Source organism: Gambusia affinis, linkage group LG04 (assembly GCF_019740435.1).
Source record: "Gambusia affinis linkage group LG04, SWU_Gaff_1.0, whole genome shotgun sequence".
Classification (NCBI taxonomy): Eukaryota; Metazoa; Chordata; class Actinopteri; order Cyprinodontiformes; family Poeciliidae; genus Gambusia; species Gambusia affinis.
In genome coordinates, this window is record NC_057871.1 from 10387495 (window position 1) to 10406887 (window position 19393).

The 19393-nt window shown below is 38.9% G+C and overlaps 2 protein-coding genes across 3 annotated transcripts; both read left to right on the top strand.

The window, feature by feature from the left end:
* Nucleotides 1–291: 291 nt before the first annotated feature.
* LOC122829281 lies at nt 292–3854 on the top strand. Its single transcript, XM_044113715.1, has 3 exons — nt 292–526; nt 613–2276; nt 3790–3854. Exons 1-3 carry the CDS (start codon nt 318–320, stop codon nt 3852–3854), a joined length of 1938 nt encoding a protein of 645 aa, XP_043969650.1. The 5' UTR covers nt 292–317.
* On the top strand, nt 2488–18106 carry sept3 (septin 3). Of its 2 annotated transcripts, none has more exons than XM_044114004.1 (10): nt 2488–2622; nt 6458–6862; nt 6948–7076; nt 11218–11299; nt 11414–11551; nt 12028–12145; nt 12286–12381; nt 14480–14576; nt 14664–14715; nt 15018–18106. In XM_044114004.1, the coding sequence occupies exons 2-10, from the start codon at nt 6460–6462 to the stop codon at nt 15145–15147; spliced, it is 1245 nt and encodes a 414-aa protein (XP_043969939.1). In that variant the 5' UTR covers nt 2488–2622; nt 6458–6459; the 3' UTR covers nt 15148–18106. The 2 variants fall into 2 exon arrangements, with proteins under 2 accessions (XP_043969939.1, XP_043969938.1); XM_044114003.1 differs by lacking the exon at nt 2488–2622 and adding an exon at nt 3659–3850.
* Nucleotides 18107–19393: the final 1287 nt, after the last annotated feature.

Here is a 19393-nt window from a genome sequence, read left to right on the forward strand (position 1 = left end):
AATGTATATTCCTTCAATATTTTCATGCTTTGTCACCTCAGAATACTTCAGAAGTGTAAAGATAGCTATACATGCTTTTTCAAGTATTTTACAGATAAAATTCTGAAAAGTGTGGCATGCATTTGTATGCAGACTTAACTCAGTGCTTTTGTAAAACCAATTTTTGCTGCAAATGCAAATTTAGCACTTCTAGAGACTGCATTTTTTGCCAAGATATAATTTTTCTTCCAGTTCACAATTATACATATTTTGTGTGGGTCCATGAATAAAATTTATGTTTCTTTGCAGGTGGTTCCAACCATTTTATATGCATCAGAATGAGTGTTTTTCAGCGTCATAAACCTTTGATGTCGGGTACATCTTCATCCTGCAGACAAACAAATGAGCTTCCTAAAGTCTGCCAGTCACCTCCTCTTTCTCTGTCTTCTCCTGTGATCAAGAAGAAAGCTATCCTACTCCCATCGTTTGATGAAAAGGGGCTCATCTTTGAAAAGGGCAACACTAAACTCTCAGCAGTTAACAGCAGGTAAGTAGATTTGTGGCTTGATGTGTTACATGTCTATAAATATTATGCTGACTGCCTTTTACATCTGATATCTTCTACTCTTTTAGATCTAATGATGTAATTTCCTCCAAAACCTCATGTCAGCTTATGCGAGGTAAAGAATGTCTGAATTCACAGAGAAACTATGGGGAGAGAGCTTCAACACTTCCAAGGACAAAGTCCTCAACACACAACTCTCTGACGATTTCTGCCGAACCCAACAGCTGCATTTCCCCTGCTCCACAGCCAAATTCCTCTCCCACACTCCACACTTTGAAACCAAGACCAAGGGATTCTCTTCTTCCCCCCTCCTTGGTGTTGGGTGATTTTCACCCGATACTACAGCAGCCAGACCGAAAGCCAAGCGTTTCTCCAACTCTGACAGTCCCAACACCCAGACGGACCCCATCACCCTCATCGGCTACCGATTGCCAACAAGAGAGACAGCCTTCTCCTGTTGCTCAGGAGAGGCATGCTCGATCTATTTCCATTTCTAACATGGCAGTGGAGCCGGTCAACAAGATCAAGCATGATGTTCTTGACCAAGGAGCGTTGCTGGACTTTACTCATTCTGGGCATAGAAGAGTCTGCAGAGAGACTCGACAGACTGACTCTTGCAGGCTTCCAGCATTATGTCACAATTACTGCAAAGTTCAAAGTAAAGGTGGATTGAAGAAAACAGAAATTACAGCAACAGAAAAACCAAAGACTCCAAACAGGAATTCAAATATTGCTACCACGTTGAAACCAAAACCAACAGCAGAACAGCAAAAGCAATGTGAACCAAAGGAAGTGATGAGGTCTTTGGATGTTTTTCCAAGAGAGCTTGATGCCTCTTCAATGAAGTCAAGACTTCGAAGTAGGTTAACAGACTACAACCTCAGGAGCAATTACACTCACACTTCTGAATGTACCACCTTTGATCAATCATTTGAGAGAACAGATTGCAGTAAAAGAACAAAGCTTACCAAACCATCCCTTTCTGCAGATTCTCACATAAGTTTTAATTCAGACAGAAGTGAAACAAGAAGAAGACAATTTTATTTGGACACTGAAACAAGAGTAAAGCCAGAAGCTTTATCTCTAAACAGCAAGTCCTCTCAGAATCAAAGGTCTGCACCAAACCAGGCCCTGAGGCAGTCCACCCAAACAGATGTAAAGGCTGCGGTAAGCCGATCTGAGTGTGCATCAGAGGATTTCAGCTGCCTGTCAAAAGACTTCAGTCAGACACCACCGATGTCTGGTAGTGCACGGAGATTAAATCAAGTTAAGACACATATAGAGGCATCTCAGACCCTGGGGATCCTCCAGTCTGCATCCGATGAACCTCTTTATTCCCAGGATGGAGCCTTTTCAAATCCTGACCTCCACCCTAAACATCCCTGGAATCAGGCGATGACTAAGCAACTTGAAAACCACAGAGAGATGAACTTCAGTCACACAGTTCTGAATCAATCAGGTGTTTGCAAAACACCTGACCACAATGTGGGTCCAGAATACCCCTGGGCCCCATCCATGGCAGGATGCCCAATCAACAGAAACAGATCTGGTCACAACTGCAAGAGAGTCTCTGAGTGGCCACAGCAGATTGTTTTCCAGCCTGCTGCAGAAACACAAGGTTGTCAACAAAAACACCAACCAAACTACTTTGGCCCAGACAGAGCATTTATCACAGAGGATTCAGAAGACCCCTACTATGTCACCATGTACTATCCAGACTCAGTGTATGTAGGTGAGTATAAACATGTCCAAAACACTAGAATGACTTTATCTCAAGGTGTTTCAGTTGGGTTTTTTTTTATTTCAGATAGGAGTCCACTAATATTGAACATGTGGGGGTGGGGGCACAGGCGAGTGAGGTGGTCAAAGAGGATAGCAGAGGGTTGGAAGACGCTGTTCCTTATCAGCAGACGAACAGACAGGCTAAATAAAGATGTGACCATGTTAGTTAACAGTTTCTGTCAAAGCAAAGAGTGCTGGAAGCAGCGCAGTTTTCCACTCGGGAACATAAACACAGCAGAGATATGAAGAAACAACGGTGGCAAAGTGACGTAAGGAGAGCAACTGTGAGATAAAGTGTGAGTAGAGGGTGAAAGGAAAAGAGTTTTACTTCTAAGGGCTTACTGGGGTGTTGATATAAACATGAGTTACTGGTGAAGTCTCTGATGGTAGAGCTCTCCATAAGATTTGTAGTGTCTTCGTGAGGGGTTTTTGGTGAAATTAAACCAGTCAGACATCATTCTGTGTGGAATCAAGGTCCTATTGTGGACCTGCATGTGCTGTGTCATGAAGTGCATCAAATTATTTTAAATAATTTTTTGGGGAGCGGGAACAGCTGAGAGAGAATGTCCAGCGTGATTAATAACATCCTTTACTGAATTTATGATTTTGTTTCAATGCCTTGGTACTTGCTGGAGGATAATGTTTTGTGTAGTTAAGTCCTTTGTTTACGGAGGTGTGAATTGTTACTGTATTTTTAGCTATAAAATGCCAAAGGAAAAATGTAAACCCTCAGCTTGAAGCGCAACAATAGCAAGGATTATTTGTTGAGCTTTTTGAAAGTAAACTTGCCAATTCTTTTAAAACTAACATTTTAAATAGTTTGAAACATTTTAATTTATACATGCTGAAACTGATAAAACCATAATATTACTGTCATTCTAAATAAACAAAAGTAAAAATAAAAATTTTGGCTCTATGGTCTATGTTAAAATGTCAAACATTAATGGGAAGGCCCTGATGGTTTTCGGAGCAGCAGCTTAGTTCACTCATACCTCAGTCCGGCTCTGCCTTTGAGTATCTGGTATTTGAGGTTATTTCTTTGTTTTTGAAGAACTTTATAGATAAAGTGTGAACTTCTCAAAAAGCAGCAAGTGCAGATTTTTTCTTGATACTCCTGTGTTTCATTTAAGCTGCAATGCTTAAATATTCAGGATTGTTGCGAATATTTAAAATGGTATTGTGATTCGAGATCTTTAAGGTACTTAGTCTTTTAATTATGCTACCGTCCAGATCTATAAATAGTGCGCATCAGTGTCAAAAAGACTGTTCTAAAAAATGTCCCTTTGAGCCAAAGTTACTGTGCGCATGTGCACTGCATCTCCCCACTCCCTGTCCTCTTGTCGCCTTGGCAACAGACAAAGGGGGGGCTCTCTTTCGGCCGGAGGGAAGAGAGAAAAGGTAGCATCGCTCGTCACATGACCCTTCCTGTTCTCAGCATCTCTGTGTTGAGCTTTTCGGAGCAGGTTTCGGACCCGGTGAAATCAGCCCGGCTTCTCTTTGCGCGGACGGACTGATCGGGGATCGGTGAGTGTGACGCTGCTGAGCAGACCGTGCTAGCAGCGGGCTAACGCAGCCCGCAGGACCGAGTGCAGAGACAATGGGGTCGGCAGGACTGGGAGGGATGGAACTAACCTCGTGTTTTTATTCAGAACAAATAAAAATTGCAGATCTGCTCATATTTCGTTCAAAAACCCATTTAACATAGTCTCTAAGAGCTTATACATCTTCTTGTTTTTTTGTTGTTTTTTTTTTAAATAAGTGCTGTGGTTGTGTTAGCATCTTTAGTGTATGTGTCAGCCCTTGTGGATTGTGCTGAAATGTTTCTAACAATATGTCTGAGATGAGATTATGTGAAAGGAGCAGAGCTGCATGATGACCACTGGCTGGAGTAACTCAAAGTGACAGCCTCTGCCTTGCATCTGTGACTAAAGTGGCCCTGCCATAAGCACATCCAGAGAGCTCAGGTCATCATCAGCATCTCTGGCTCAGCATCAATAGAAAGGGTTATTTATTTTTCTGCGGCCTACTGCACTGAAAAGCTCATTTCACTAAGCATATTTTACCAAACGTTTGACTGATTTTGATGTTTCTGATGCAATAGCGGTTTGTTTTTGTTGCAATAAGCCTTCACTCAGTTCCGTCACAGTGTCCTGAAGCTCTAACATTGTAACAGATGTTTTCATACACCTTGAAGTTTTTTGTTAACATTTGGTACAACTTCAAACCTTATTCGGCCATCCCGAGTCAAGGTCTTGTGGAGCCACCTTTTGCTACTTTGTTAGTGAATATTTCACCCTTTCGTCTTTGTAAAATAGCTTAAGCTAAGTCAGAGCCAAAGGATGATCTGAAAGGGGCTTAAGATTGAATTTGGCAGCATCAAATATGCCAGGTGCAAAAGATTTGTTGAGATTTGTTGTTAGGAACGGTGAAGGAGTTGTGTTGCTGTGGGCTTCTCTTCCTAACACCCTGAAAACCATCACACCATAAACTGCTGAAATATTAGAATGTTTCAAATCATGTGGTTGTTTTGTAACTGAGTCATCATTGGGTCTTTCAGCAGGATAATAATCCAGAAAACAACTAATGGGGACAAAGAGGGATTTCTCACTGTAGAATTTTTACTAATGTAAAAATATACTTTAAGTAGAGGCTGTTTTTTTTTTTTTTTTTTACTCAGTGTGAGATTATGCTACTGTTGGAGGTGAGCAATATGAACTCTGAATTTTATTGCAATAATTGATGCTACTTTGGTGATTAAAATAAAATTTAGATTAAAAAAGTATTTATTACTTTTTCCTATGTAACCCTATGGTACTTTCAGGTACTTTCCTGTAACTTTGAATGTATACTGTTTTTGGCCACAAAACAATATACTGGAAAAGCGTTCCCATTTGAAATAGGATTCTTCAGGACACCACTTGCTTAAGAAGTATGATTGATATCACTAAACTGCACACAGTTACTACATTTAGTCATATTTTTGAATTTACTGATATTTAGCAATACTTTCATGGAACTAACAGTGGAGAAAATAGTAAAAATAAAATGTTAATTTAGTTTTTTATTTAACATCATTATTTGAAATTTATTGAGACAGCAATAAATCAAAATTCTTATAATATGAAGTTTCATGATTAAAAGATAATCAACATGATGAATGCCCGACCCTAATTACTGCAATGACTTTCATAACTTTGCCAGGCATACCAGTAAGTGTTTGAAATGAAGTAATTTTTCTTTTATTTTGTATTCTGTTCTATTTTTCCCTTAACATATCAGTATACAGACTCACATTTTCTCTTTGCAGTAGCAAATCTCACAAATCCTCTCCTCCAATTGGTTACCACACTTTACATGTTCGCTTGGCTTAAAACCAGAGCTCCGATGATGGGCCAGTGATGTGGGTAAATCCTGTGATACTGATGTCTCTGCTCCCTGAAATTAATCTGTTAAACCTATAATAATTAGCAACGTGGAATCAAATTTGGCAGCAACAATAGACCACATAAATACAGACCTAAATATAATTGAAAATAATGGAAATAGTAATGAAAGAATGCAGCTCTGGGCGTTTCATCCTGCTGCATTAACATGTGAAAAACTCCAGTTTTAAGACTTGGTTTCTGTTTTCCCATCTTTTAGGGAGTAAAACATTTGTAGAGGCAGAACTGTTGAGTTTGGTCCATTTCAGTTTCATTTCATTTCAATCAAAACGATTCCACTTTTGTCTGTCACTCTCTGACATAACCTTTTGTTTTGCGGAACCATGTTTGTTCTGGAAACATGTTTCATGTTAGAAAACTGAAGTCAGATTTCTGCCTTTCCCCTTTGTTCTGAAAAGCAATGTTTTCAGGGTCTCTCTAAGAGGTAGGAGCTGTGCTTGCAAATACATCTTCATGAGATTTAAGTCTAGACTTTGAGTAGGCCACCCTGACACCATCTTTTTATGCTTAGGCATTCAAAAACAGATTGGCTGAAGAGCATGTCAGCTTTAAGCCAATGATGGCTGCAGCAGCCCATTTCTTCAATATAGAGCAAGTAAAAGGACAAGAAGCTTTAGCTGCTCTACTGGCCTACTTCTCCGTCATTTATTCAAGTGTAATTTATTTCTGTCTTTCTCCATCTCTCTAGACATGTCAGACATAGTTCCACCAGAGGTTAGACCCAAGCCTGCTGTCCCTGCCAAGCCCCCAAATGTGGGCGCTCCTTCCCCTTCTAGTCCCTTCCCACCCCAGGGCCCAGGTGTGGGAGCCGGTGGCATCGTTGCAGCCCCTCCAAGCGCTATTCCGGTTCACATTGGAAGTCACGGTCCCAGCCACCCTGTCGGTCACAGCGTGGGCCACAGTGTAGGCCACAGCGGTGGTCATGCTGGGGGTCATGCTCCAGTTCACAGTGCGGCAGGTCATGGTCATGGAGGCTCCCACAGCTCTGGAGGGGGCTCCACCCTGCTTGGCTACATTGGTATTGACACCATCATTGAGCAGATGAGAAAGAAAACCATGAAGACTGGCTTTGACTTCAACATCATGGTTGTTGGTACGTCACAGTAGATCGTATTTCTCTTAGCCGACACCCTTGTTTAAGTTTCTTTATTGTATAACTTCCTTTAACTCCCTCTCAGGTCCCAGCGGCCTTGGAAAGTCAACTCTGGTGAACACCTTATTCAAGTCCCAGGTGAGCAGGAAGAGTGCAGGATGGTCACGTGATGAAAAGATCCCCAAAACTGTAGAGATCAAGTCGGTGTCTCACGGTAAGTAAAGCGAGAAAGATCTTTATTTACATTCAGATTAAATGAACATAATGCAGCTGTGGAGCATAAAGGATGTGGCCTTCTCTGTGTGATAAACTTTTTCATTGTTCATCAAACTTACCAGGGTATTTTCCCAAAGGTTCAATGTTTCTTTCCAAAGCTTACAGAATACTTTGACTTTATGCATTACTTTACCAAAATTTACTAGGGTTCTTCCCATGAACTTAGTTTACATACCTGTGACAGTGGGTGAATGACAGAACGTAGTGTAAAGCACTTTGGGATCCTGTGGACTTTATAAAGCTCTGTACAAGCACAATCCATTAACTACACTATAAAATACCTTTTTTATTTTATGGTCTATAATCATATCTGCTGTGATCTAGAAGGAGGTGAACATAGTGATAGTAATATGGTGGCTGTCAAAAGAGATCATTTACATTTATTTTAATTTCCCGTGCCAAGCTAATTACATATATTAAGTCAGCTAAATATGAGTGTTGTTCAGGTAAGTAATTGTGGGGATCTGACTGATATTCATCCAGTTGGTGAGATAAGTTCTAACAATGACGTAGGAGTGAGTTTTATCTTTGCTTTTGTGCAAAAAAAGAAAAAGGTTTGACTTTGATTTCCAGCTCCTAATTAAACCTCAGTTTCTCAAGAGCTTTAAATAAATTGTTTTTACTTTTGGTAGTTTTAAACAACTATTACACCTTCTTTTTATCTTTTAGCAAGATTATATCTGTTACACCAAACTGTAATTTAATTGTGCATGTGTTCCACAAATTTAGCCAATAATATATATAGTCCAGTGTTGGTCAGTGTATCTTTTTTTTAGATAAAATATATATTAATCAAATTGAACATTTGGTTAGTGGCAACATTACACAAAAAATAAAATAAATGTTGCAGGTTTATTAGATACATTGCTCTCACTTCCCCCAAATCTTGGGGCCTTAATTTTGCCTTATAGTCTTCTTAGATCTTCTGAACAGACCTATGAGCCCCATGTTAGTTTTAAGCAGCAGAAAGTAAACACTTGAATACAAATTATGTAAAACCAATACCTGATGGAATTTCTCCCGGCTAATTAGGCTAATGAGTAGTCACTCAGTAACCTTATAGCAGGGGTGTCAAAGTCAAATGGACGAAGGGCCAAATAAAAAATGTAGCTACAAGCCGAGGGCCGGACTGATCGAATGTTCATTGAAATTTTTTTAAATGACGCATATAGTCTAGTGCGGCGGTTTTCAAAGTGTGAGGCGTGCCTCCCCTGGGGGGCGCCAGAGCACTTTAGGGGAGGCGCGGTGCGAGGGAAAAAGTAAACCGGAAAAGCTATCTGCTTGCCGTCTACTGATGTGAGAGAAACGTCTTTTACGCACACGATCAACTCTGTGGATTTAGGAAAAAGTTGGTACTGTGGGGTGCGCGTGTGGAGCGGGGATCAGTGGAAATGTTTCCCCCCTTAGAGGATGTTTTGGCCAGTGATGTCAGTAACGTTACTGACGTCGGACCACTTTTTTCCGTAACGAGTAATCTAACGCGTTGCTATTTCAAATCCAGTAGTCAGACTACAGTTACTTATCAAAATCATTTTTGCGTTACTATCTTCTTTTGTTATTTAATCGTATTTCCTCTACTCGTCTTGTCGAGTGACCGACGTCTCTATGAGACAGAAATGTAAACAATGGAGGGAGATGCGCATTTTGTTGGTGGAAAAACTGGAACTATTTTCAGTTTCTGTCGCCAAGTCCGATTATTATAAGCGGCTTTGGGCTTCATCTTTTAAAAGTCGCTTGCAAATTTAATGAGTGGCGGGTTGCGCCTTTTTGGGCTCGTTTTTGAACGTGAAGTTGCTCATTTGGGCTTGGAAATAAGCAGAGACTCATAATAAATCCCAGAATTTGTCCGTCATTAAGGTAGTTTTAGTCAGTCTCTCCCTGTTCATCATTTCCAGGATGATCCGTCCCGCTGTGTCTTTGTTAATGTCAACTTAATTTATTACCTCTCAATGACATCGAGCTTCGCGTTGCGCTCCAGAAAACTGCAAACATCGAGACCAATATGAACAGCGCAATAAACGTGAAAACAGCCACGAATAAACGTGTCCGGAGTTGGCAATAATTATAATGGCAAGTTAGCACCGTTATAATTATTAATATTATGGTAAGTGTCGCAGCCATCTGAGCTGTGGAGCTGCAGGAGGAGCTCTGTGCGCTGCGACATCAAACTCAGGGGCGTAACGCAGAATCTGGAGGCTGGGGGCAGAGGGGCTTTAAAATCCTTCTTTGAGTTTTCCAGACAACAGTGGACCACACAAATTACTCATGTTTTTTTATTTTTTGTACTGTTTTTTGTACAATCTCCTCTTCAGTTCAACCTTATCAGTGGAGACACATTGTTGATGTTACCATTATAAAATAACTTACAATTAAGTATTGGCAAAGCTCAATGTGATTTTCACAGGAGGCAGAGCGCTGTTAGCAGCTGCTGAAAGTAACTAAAAGTTACTTTTAGTGTAACTTAGTTACTTTCCAAGTCAAGTAGTCAGTAATATAACTAAGTTACTTTTTCAAGGAGTAATCAGTAGTCTGATTAAAGTTACTTTTTCAAATGTAACTATGCCATCACTGGTTTTGGCCAGAGCGGGGCTGAAGGTGGCCAAAACCACCAAAACCACCTGCGCCCCCCCCACCTGCGCCCTCCTCCGCGGGGGGGGGGGGGGGCGCAGCAGGCATTGTGCTCCTTGGAGGGGGGCTCACCCTTTCATACTTTGAAAACCCCTGGTCTAGTGAACCTAATTGAACCTACTGAAAACCTAACAAATATATTCCAATATGATCAGATAAATAAAGCAATATTTTCTTATGGCTCTGTCAGTAATCTTTAATTTTCAACAGACACAACTGAAATATTTTTAAAATATAATTGGATTGAAATACAATAAAATAAAGTGCAAAAATCTATCTAAATTTGCAGTACCGTAATTCCGCCACACGTAGCGCTAAGTGGAAAAATTCCAACGGTTTCTGAAAGGGGAGACGTTGCACTTTCCAGCAAGTATCGGGTTAATACGGTAACTTCGCAGCTGCAGCTGCAAAGAGTGTAATTAATCCGGGGGGCACTCGTTTAATAGACGGTATATTTCGGCAATAACTTGGTGGATATTGAAAGTAACGGTTGTTATGGATACATGGGTAAGTACATCATCTCACAGAACATTTAAAGAACTACTTACAGTTCAAATAAGGAAGATATTTTTTTTCAGACGGGGTGCCGGCTTGCTGCGGTCTGCGGGCCGGTTCTAATAATAAATCAAGATCATCCCAGGGGCCGTAAAAAATCTTCTCGCGGGCCGGATGTGGCCCGCGGGCCTTGACTCTGACATATATGCCTTATAGGATATAAAAAGAAGCAACCCAGAGGCTAGATTTCTCAGGAATAGACAGAGAGAGTTCATTACTGTGAGAAATGGTTCAATATTTTGTCTTTCTTATATATTTCACCTATGGACTTGTTTGTTTATTCGCTGAGGATCACGTTGCTATCAGAAACCCCAATTTCAGCTCAATGTTTGGACAGATGGCCTCACAGTTATGCCAAGCAAAATTTGATACACTGCAGAAATAATACATGAATCACTGACTGCATGCTGCCCAGTCCGTGAAGGAGTGAAGAAACCCCAGATCATATCACTAACCAAGCATATTTGTGGGCTGCAGGACATATGAATAACTGCATTAGTTACTAATTTACCTGCATAATATTGTCCTTTGTTTAACACTATTAGCTTGAAGTCATCAAACTGCACCACTTGTAGTTGATTTGAATTATTTTTTTTATTAAGCTTAAACTAAACTCACCCACAATCCAAGGTATAAGTGGGGCAGCTTCCACTTTTTTAACCTAATTTGTATATTTTCTTTTACAACAGATACACAGATTAGAGATTTTAGCCTGATTCACATTCACGGTTTGTTTCTACTTAGGGGGTGGAGTAGAAAAAAAACATCTAACCCTAACCCTTTACCCCTAACCCTATTTTTTGGCATTAGGACCACGCTAGGTTGTATGTCTGCAAACTATTAAAATGGTCTTTAATGCTTTAAAACCATTTTTGTCTTTGGGTTTGTTGTTGCAGTGATTGAAGAGGGTGGAGTCAAGATGAAGCTGACAGTTGTTGACACTCCCGGCTTTGGAGATCAAATCAACAATGACAACTGGTAGGTTTTCCAGCTAACCCACCTAGTTATTTTCCTGTCTTATAGTTCTCTCTTTGTAAAACTGAACGTCTGGTCTCCGGAGTGCTGCAGCATCATGCTTTTTGTGTCCCGCAGCTGGGAACCCATTTCTAAGTACATCAATGAGCAGTTTGAGAAGTTCTTGAAAGAAGAGGTGAACATCACCAGAAAGAAGCGAATCCCCGACACCAGAGTGCACTGCTGCCTCTACTTTATTCCCCCAACTGGACACTCGTAAGTAAAATTGATGTTTTAACACAAAAACCCTTTGTGAAGACCGGAAACTGCCTTCATGCAGTGCTCTTGTCTTTCCTTTGAGCACCTCGCAATTAGCTCCGCAATTAGTTCAATGCCTTCACAATTACTGCTGTGAAATTACGCCTTAATGCATAACTGACTACTCAGTCTTTGGTATGTCTCTGCCAGTTTGTCTCATCATTCTCAGTTGGGCTAATTTAGATCAACTGGAAGTTTCTTAAACATTCAGATAAGAGTTTAACCTTAACCTTTGTCAACAACTTTTAGACTCTTGAGGAGTTCTTAAAAAGAGAAAAGCTAATGAGATATGAGACATGTTACAGATATTTCTGTCTTCCGTGTTAGCTCTTCCCGTCTTTTTCTTTTCTCTTATTTTTTTGGTGGGATGAGCTGTCCTGAAACTCTTTTACTCTTTAAAAGTGGCTTTAATTCTCTCTCAACATCTCTTCTAGTCTTCGACAACTGGATGTCGAGTTCATGAAGCGCCTGAGTCACTCAGTGAACATCATTCCAGTGATCGCAAAGGCTGACACAATGACTGTCGAGGAGAGACAAGAGTTCAAACAGCGTGTGAGTGTGATCATTACAGCTGCTGTAACATCTGTTTCACAGGAAAGAGAACTCATTTGATCGCAGATGTTTTCATCTGTGAGCAACTCTGATCCCACAGCTTCTCCTAATTGTTTAAATTGTCTTCGCTGGTGCTGCAGGTTAGGAAGGAGCTGGAAATGAACGGGACTGAGTTTTACCCACAGAAAGAGTTTGATGATGACATAGAGGACAAGAGTGACAACGACAAGATCAGGGTACGTGCTCATAATTTCTTTCTGTCTATCTTTTCCATCTAATCCCAGTGACTACAGATGCACCAATTACCGGGGTTTTGTGGCTAATTTGTGATTCATTTTTATTTGAATTGACCTGCTTATATTTACTTTAGCCAGTTCTGATTTACTTTAGTGCTGCAGCTATTTTAGTAATCAATTATTCTATCGATTAATCGGATAAAAAAAAAAAACAGGCACCTTTGCGGAGTTTCTTTTTAAGCACTTAAGCCTTTGTTACACAATATGAGAAATGCATTCAAATGTGCTAATTCAATTCCTTCTTTAAATAACAAAACAAACAATTTACTGCTTAAAATAACAACATTCCAGTAGTTTATGCTTGATTATTTGTAACAATGGATGCATCTGCAACTAAAAGAAAACACTACTAACATCAACAGGTGAAAAGTTCAACGCCTTCAGCTTGACTTCCATCAATGCCGTTTATAGCTAATCTATTAATTAATCATTTGAAAGAAAAAGGTTCTCAATAGGAGTTTTGTTTTTGTTTTGTTTTTTTACAGAATTTGAACCAAGTGAAGTTAAGACTATGTTACTTAAGGAGTTCTGCAAAGAACATATTTACAATTTTTTTTATCTTGAATGTAAGATTTATATATATATTTATTTGTTCAAACTGTGACAATAGTCGGAACAAATATTACAGTAGACTGCGTGCTTTCAGCAAAATGGCCTTTTTTAGGGTCTGTATACTCAAGTTAATGATTAAACGATTATTAAATTAAATTATTTCAATATTATGTGCATCATTACTATTTCGATTAATCATTTCAGCCCTAATTTATTTTAATACCTCTTCTAGAAAAGATATAAAAAGTATTAAAAGTAAGTATTAATGGGGCGTGCTGTGGTGGCGCAGGGGGTTGGCACGCCCCTGCGTTTGGAGGCCTTGGTCCTCGACGCGTAGGTCGCGGGTTCGACTTCCGGTCCCGGCTACCTTTGCCGCATGTCTTCCCCCCTCTCCTCGCCCTCTTTCCTGTCTGCCTACTGTCACAAAAAATACGAGCCACTAGCGACGCAAAAACTCTTCAGAGAAAAACAAAAAAGTAAAGCCGTGAAAGGAGGAACTGTTGAGGTGGAAGTGAGGGGGGGTCTGAATCTCGATGAGCATGTCTCAGACAAGTGGCCCCTTGTGTGTCAGTAACTATCTTAATTGATCATATAATGCGTCAGTGACTATCTAACAGGGCAGAGACAACTGACCAATTGTTATAATTTTTACACAATATGATGTGGTAAAAAATTTCTTCTCAATGTAAAGTGATTGCCTGTTTTCTGGCTTGAGCTGTGTGAGGAAGTGGAAGATCCTTGTGTAATGAACAAATCTAATCCTTAGTCCATAAAGGACTGGAGATGAAACAGTTTTCTTGGCATCTTCCTGCATTAAACAAATGTTCACAGTCAAACTTAACAGAATGATTATTAATTATTTATATGGGTAACAGGCAAAGCCACAGTGTGAGAGGGAAAGTAGTCTAAAAGCAGTATTTTTCTAATATTTAAAAGAAAGACAAGATGATAAGATGGTAAGAGTGGACATGTAAGGCTTACTTTAGTATCTTATATGAATAATTTGTACATTTGGCATTAGTGACTGTGAACAGCAGTTTCTGTGTCTGTTCCCTGGAGTATGAAGAGCCTCACTTTAACTATGACTGCCAACATTTCCAAATCCGCCACATTCCCTGACAAACACAAGATGAAAGCTCAAAAAGATAAAAGAGATTTCCTTTAAATACACATCAATAAGTTTAGAAGCTTCTTATGATTTTTATATTTTAAATACCTCTGATAGTATAGTGAAAACAGCTAACTTTGTGTCGTCTTCTCTCAGTAGCAACATTCACACTGAAGAGTGTTGTTGTTGCCAGTATGAGGCCTTCCCTGAACATGATTGGATTTTTCAGTTTCATGAAATGTGCAGCTTGACTGTGCATTTCATGACTTTGTTCACAATTTCTCCCGCTTTTTGTTGGAGTTTGAGGCAGGGGCATATTTTTGCTCACTTGTTTGAACTCATGAACCCTAGTCAGTACGGAAATCTGTCTGCCTGTAGGAAATGATGCCCTTTGCTGTGGTGGGAAGTGATAAAGAATACCAAGTGAACGGGAAGCGAGTCCTAGGGAGGAAGACGCCGTGGGGAATCATAGAAGGTGGGCATCGTTGGTGACGCATTGGTGTTTTTTTCCACAAAAATAACACGGATGTTTGTTTGAATCTGTTTTTTCTTTTTGTCTCAGTTGAAAATCCAAACCATTGTGAGTTTGCTCAGCTGAGAGATTTCCTGATCAGGTACGACTGTCCTGTGAAGCATATTTAAACTCAAACACAATAAACTTGATGAAGCAGGTTCAAATAGCTTCAAATCCTAACCCTGCGTCTTTCAGCATGGAGTTTCCATTATCTCCCTGTGCATGTGTGGGTCCTCTTTGGGTACTCCAGTTTTCTCTTACAGTCCAAAAATTGTTAGGTGAACTGGTCTCTCTAAATTGTCCTTAAATTGTCCAAGTATTTGTTGGAGTGTTTCTTTATTTCCATGGTATTGAAACCGACTACAGAGGCATCTTCTGATATTTTCCTTGTCGTTTTTCCAGGTCCCACCTCCAAGATTTGAAGGAGGTCACTCACAACATTCACTATGAGACGTACCGTGCCAAGAGACTGAACGACAATGGAGGTTTGCACCCCATCACTTCAAATGACACCCAGGAAAGCAACCTGTAGTTAGGCAGTGAAAGAATCGATCAAGATGAAAACAGTGCAATGAAGCTCATAGAGGAGTCTATAAGAAAATTTCTGATTTTCACCCCCGGCTTTGCTGCATGAGTGAAATAACTGTTATCAGTCTGTAAAACTTGGTGTCAACTCTGTTTGCCTCCTTCTCCATATTAAACCATCCAACATATGTGCATCTTTTCCCCTAAGGGACACCATCTGATGAGGTTTTAATGGAAAATTGGTGATATGCCTCAGCCAAGATAAAACATAATTACATTACATCTCTGACTTGTGCATTGCAGCTAGCTTTAGGAGATGCTTGCTGAAGTTCTCCCCTCTCTTCCATGGGGTATTTGCAGATGTCTGTTTACAAATTAATTACAATATCTCCTAATTGAGTCAGCAGTTCACATTCTGTCAACATGTAATAACAAACATATCAAGCGCAGACTACCACTCTGATGCTTTTCTTTTCTGAATAGTTAGATACAGCATTTACACAAACTAATGTGATCTCCAGCCGAATTTATTTTCTCCAGCACATTCATGATCCATGTTACCTGACCTTTACTTTGCATCCATTCCTCATTTATGTTTTTACACAATAACATGAGCGATTACAGCTGAAATTGGCTCATTTTGAGGAGGCTTGTAGTTTATGTTTTTTGTCACTTTTCTTTAATGTTGTGTTCAATAACAGCAACAAAAATGTAAAATTTTGAGTTTATGTGTAGGGAGTAACTTATAAGAAAATAATGAGTCTGATTTTTTCAAGTCTGGGTGTAAAACACTATACTGTCAATACTTTCTGACTTTAAATGTAATATGTGAGTTCTGATTATAATGTAACGTTATGTAGTACAACAGAGGCAGCAGGATATGAAGTCAAACTGTGGCTGACACCCAGATAGGAAGCAGAGATGCAGCAGTTAATCAGCCAGAGATCCGAAGTGGATAATTTTCCTCAGTGATCGGCTTTGATCAGTGATCAGCTGGTAAATTTTTTTTAATTATATAATAAATGCATCCAAGCTAAGAAGTCCCACCATAAATAAAGAAATTTGATGCTCTTTAATTAGGCTTTGATGGTTATAATTTTTGCCGGTACTTTTTTGATTGATTCAAAATTGCATCAAAATATCTGACTTGGTGAAAATCTGAATCTGCAGGTCAAATCTAAAATAGTTCAGAATTGGTAATGTTTTAAAAAAGGCCTGATCAATGCATCTCTGCTAAGAAGACATTTTGTCTGCTTCAAAAGGGATTATTTCTATCAGGAAACTTGCACTGATTTAGATTTTTTGAATGGGTGACCAAAACTCACCATACCATTGTGCGTTTTTTTTCTATTTCTTTTCCATTTTTCCAAAGACCGAAATATAGGATGTTGAGCATTAGAAGTTGAAATTATAAGAATTCTTTAGTTTTGTGGTTTAATTACGTAAAACCAATAACGGTGAGACCTAGTGCCATTATAAATGAACTTTTATCTGTTTTCATAACTGGTCTCACTTGTTAAAAACTTAGAAAGTGCCACATTTAGAAGTGTACAATTAACTAATAGAGATTCTAGTATTGTATCTCATTTTTTGTGCAGCAGGAAGTAGCAAGCCAGCTCTGCTAAAGATTAAAATTCTCTGCAGCTGCTGCTTGAATACACAAAGGATCCCTGCGGCTTTGTTGTCAGAAGGTCCTAACAAACCTAACAAGCTGTGCTGTCTTCTTCAATTACCAACTCCAGTAAAGAAAAATTTCTGTAATATTCCCTCGCCCGGCTCAATTCGGCATTTTTTTTAATTGGAGACAGCAGCGGTTTTATCCACTTTATATTACAGTAGACGAGGACTTAGGTTTAAATGGGAAAGATCCTGCTGAACACTTGCATGGGCTTTGTGTGCTCCTGCAGTGACACCTTGAGTATGTTTAACTAGATGATCATAGATTGAGATGGATTTTTAGTAATTGTGAATATTTTTACACTTAAATAGATGAAGGCTTTTAGATTAATTGCAGTACATATTCAAATATCAGACAGCATTTGAAAGACACTCATTTCTGGGCTAAGGTTTTCTTTTAATCACATGCTCTGACTTTACAAGAATACATTTTCCAGTTCTGTCACCAGTAAGTTATCTTTGCATGGCAAGATTTTTAAGATATCTGCAAAATAAACTGGTATGTGGTCTGTTTACTAAGAGCGTGAGAACAGAGCTAAAATACGTGTACTGCCAGTTTCAAATTAAATTCCACATGATCACCACTTGGTGGCAGCACTCCGCAACATTAAGACAGGATCAAAGAAGACCTCAGTTGCTCTGACTTTTTTTTTTTCCTGAAAAAGTTTACAGAGTTTGCCAACATATCTCGTCGTATCAGGTTTATGAAAAACTTTAATATTAAACACTCAAAGTACATGCACTGAATTAAGTGAGCTGTAAACGTGTTTACCAGGTCTTCTTCAGGACTTAAGCATTTATAAATGTTCAGCCATGTACAGTATGCTGTGGAGAACAAATATGCCAAAAGGAAATGATGTAATCCTTCAGTAAATCATTCATTATTAATATAAACAGTCACTCATGTGGGTATGATTTTTGGCAAAATGGTCATAGTTGTGATTTTAGTGCAATCCAAAGTCTAAAAGCAGAGATGTGTGGTATTGTGTTTGTGCATGCTTGTGTCTGTGCAGCCAGTCAGTTCTCACGTCAATATCATTAACTGAATATTTCTGGATGTGTGGTTTGTGCATTGAACTGGTGTGTTATGGGGTTGCCCTCTGAACTCCTGTTACTCCTTTCAGTCAGTATAACTTCAACATGAGCACTTAATTATTGACAACATTTTGCAAAGTTGACATTACATATTTATAGCATCATTTTCAGTGTTATTTGGCATTATTTATACATTTGTGTCTTATAGTTGTAATTTATTCTTTTATTTAATAAATGCACTTCCCCATGTTTTTAATTTTGTCTCCTAATTTATTGATTTATCTTGAATATTTTTGTATTTGACCTCCAATATGGAGGTCAAATTGGGACGTTATTCCATTGAATGCTAAGTAGCATACAGAATAATTCAACTGTGTTGATGTTCAGACTCAGTCAGTAAATTAGAATATTTAAAAGGCAATTTATTTTAGGAACTTTAAACACATTGAAATAAATTATATAGAATAATTAGATAGATTTGAAAGGCTTTGTTTTGGTTTTGATGATTTTCTGCTTACAGATAATGAAAACATGACATAAAATTAGAATATTACATCAGACCATTAAGAAAATCTTTCATATCAGATTCACAGCCATTTTGGGGTGGAAGCACTTCAATATAAAGTGGATCTTCTTTTCACTTTTTTTCTGTCAAATCTCACAGAGTTAAACATCTTTTGATTCTTGAAGAAACGTCAAGCTGAATCTGGAGCAGTTAAGAAGTTTATTCCTTGAACGTGGAAACACCATGACATTAAAAGGTTATTTAGAGAAAAAACTACTCTTGACTGAAAAAAGTGTCTTTCATTTAAAACAAACTCCTGAAAGTTTTGGTAATCGTCTCGAAACAGAGAACCAATAATGTCATATGTTCTTGTAACTGAGGTCATCCCATTTACGTGTAACTCAATGCACCATTCCTGATGTTTGACGTTGCAAACATAGGCTCCTCCAGTACAAGGTCTAGTCATTATAACATCAGAGACTGATCCTCCATTGGGGCCTTTTATCTGCTCAGCCTGACTGCACCACAGCAGTTCATTCAGAGGTCAAGATCAGTTTGTTTCAAGTTCATGTTACAGTGTTGAGTCATTACGTGGCTGTGAAAAGCCTTTTCTCCGTCACAGATTTCTCCTGGTTTTGTTTTTTTTGTCACTGTTAATGGTTTCAGACCATCAAACGCATTTTAATATCAAACAGAGATAACCTAAATAAATATAAAATGTAGAATTAAAATCAGAAATTTGTGCTTTAGAGTTGGAAAAATATATCCAAAACAATCTCTGTTAAATCAGAAATTACTATACCCACATTTTTGGAAGGCTGAGCTTAATTTTGTCATGGAGTAGTCCTTATTATTACTGTAAAATCATGGACTCACTTAAAGGAGCAGGATTATGTAACTGCCATTTTATAGCACAATCAAGTAACTAGGTTTCCTTCAGTTGTTATAAAAATACCATATATATCACACCTTTCAAAAGAATTTTGACTTTGCCATTTAATGCCGTGAAACTGGGCCTCTGTTTCTTTAAGAACTT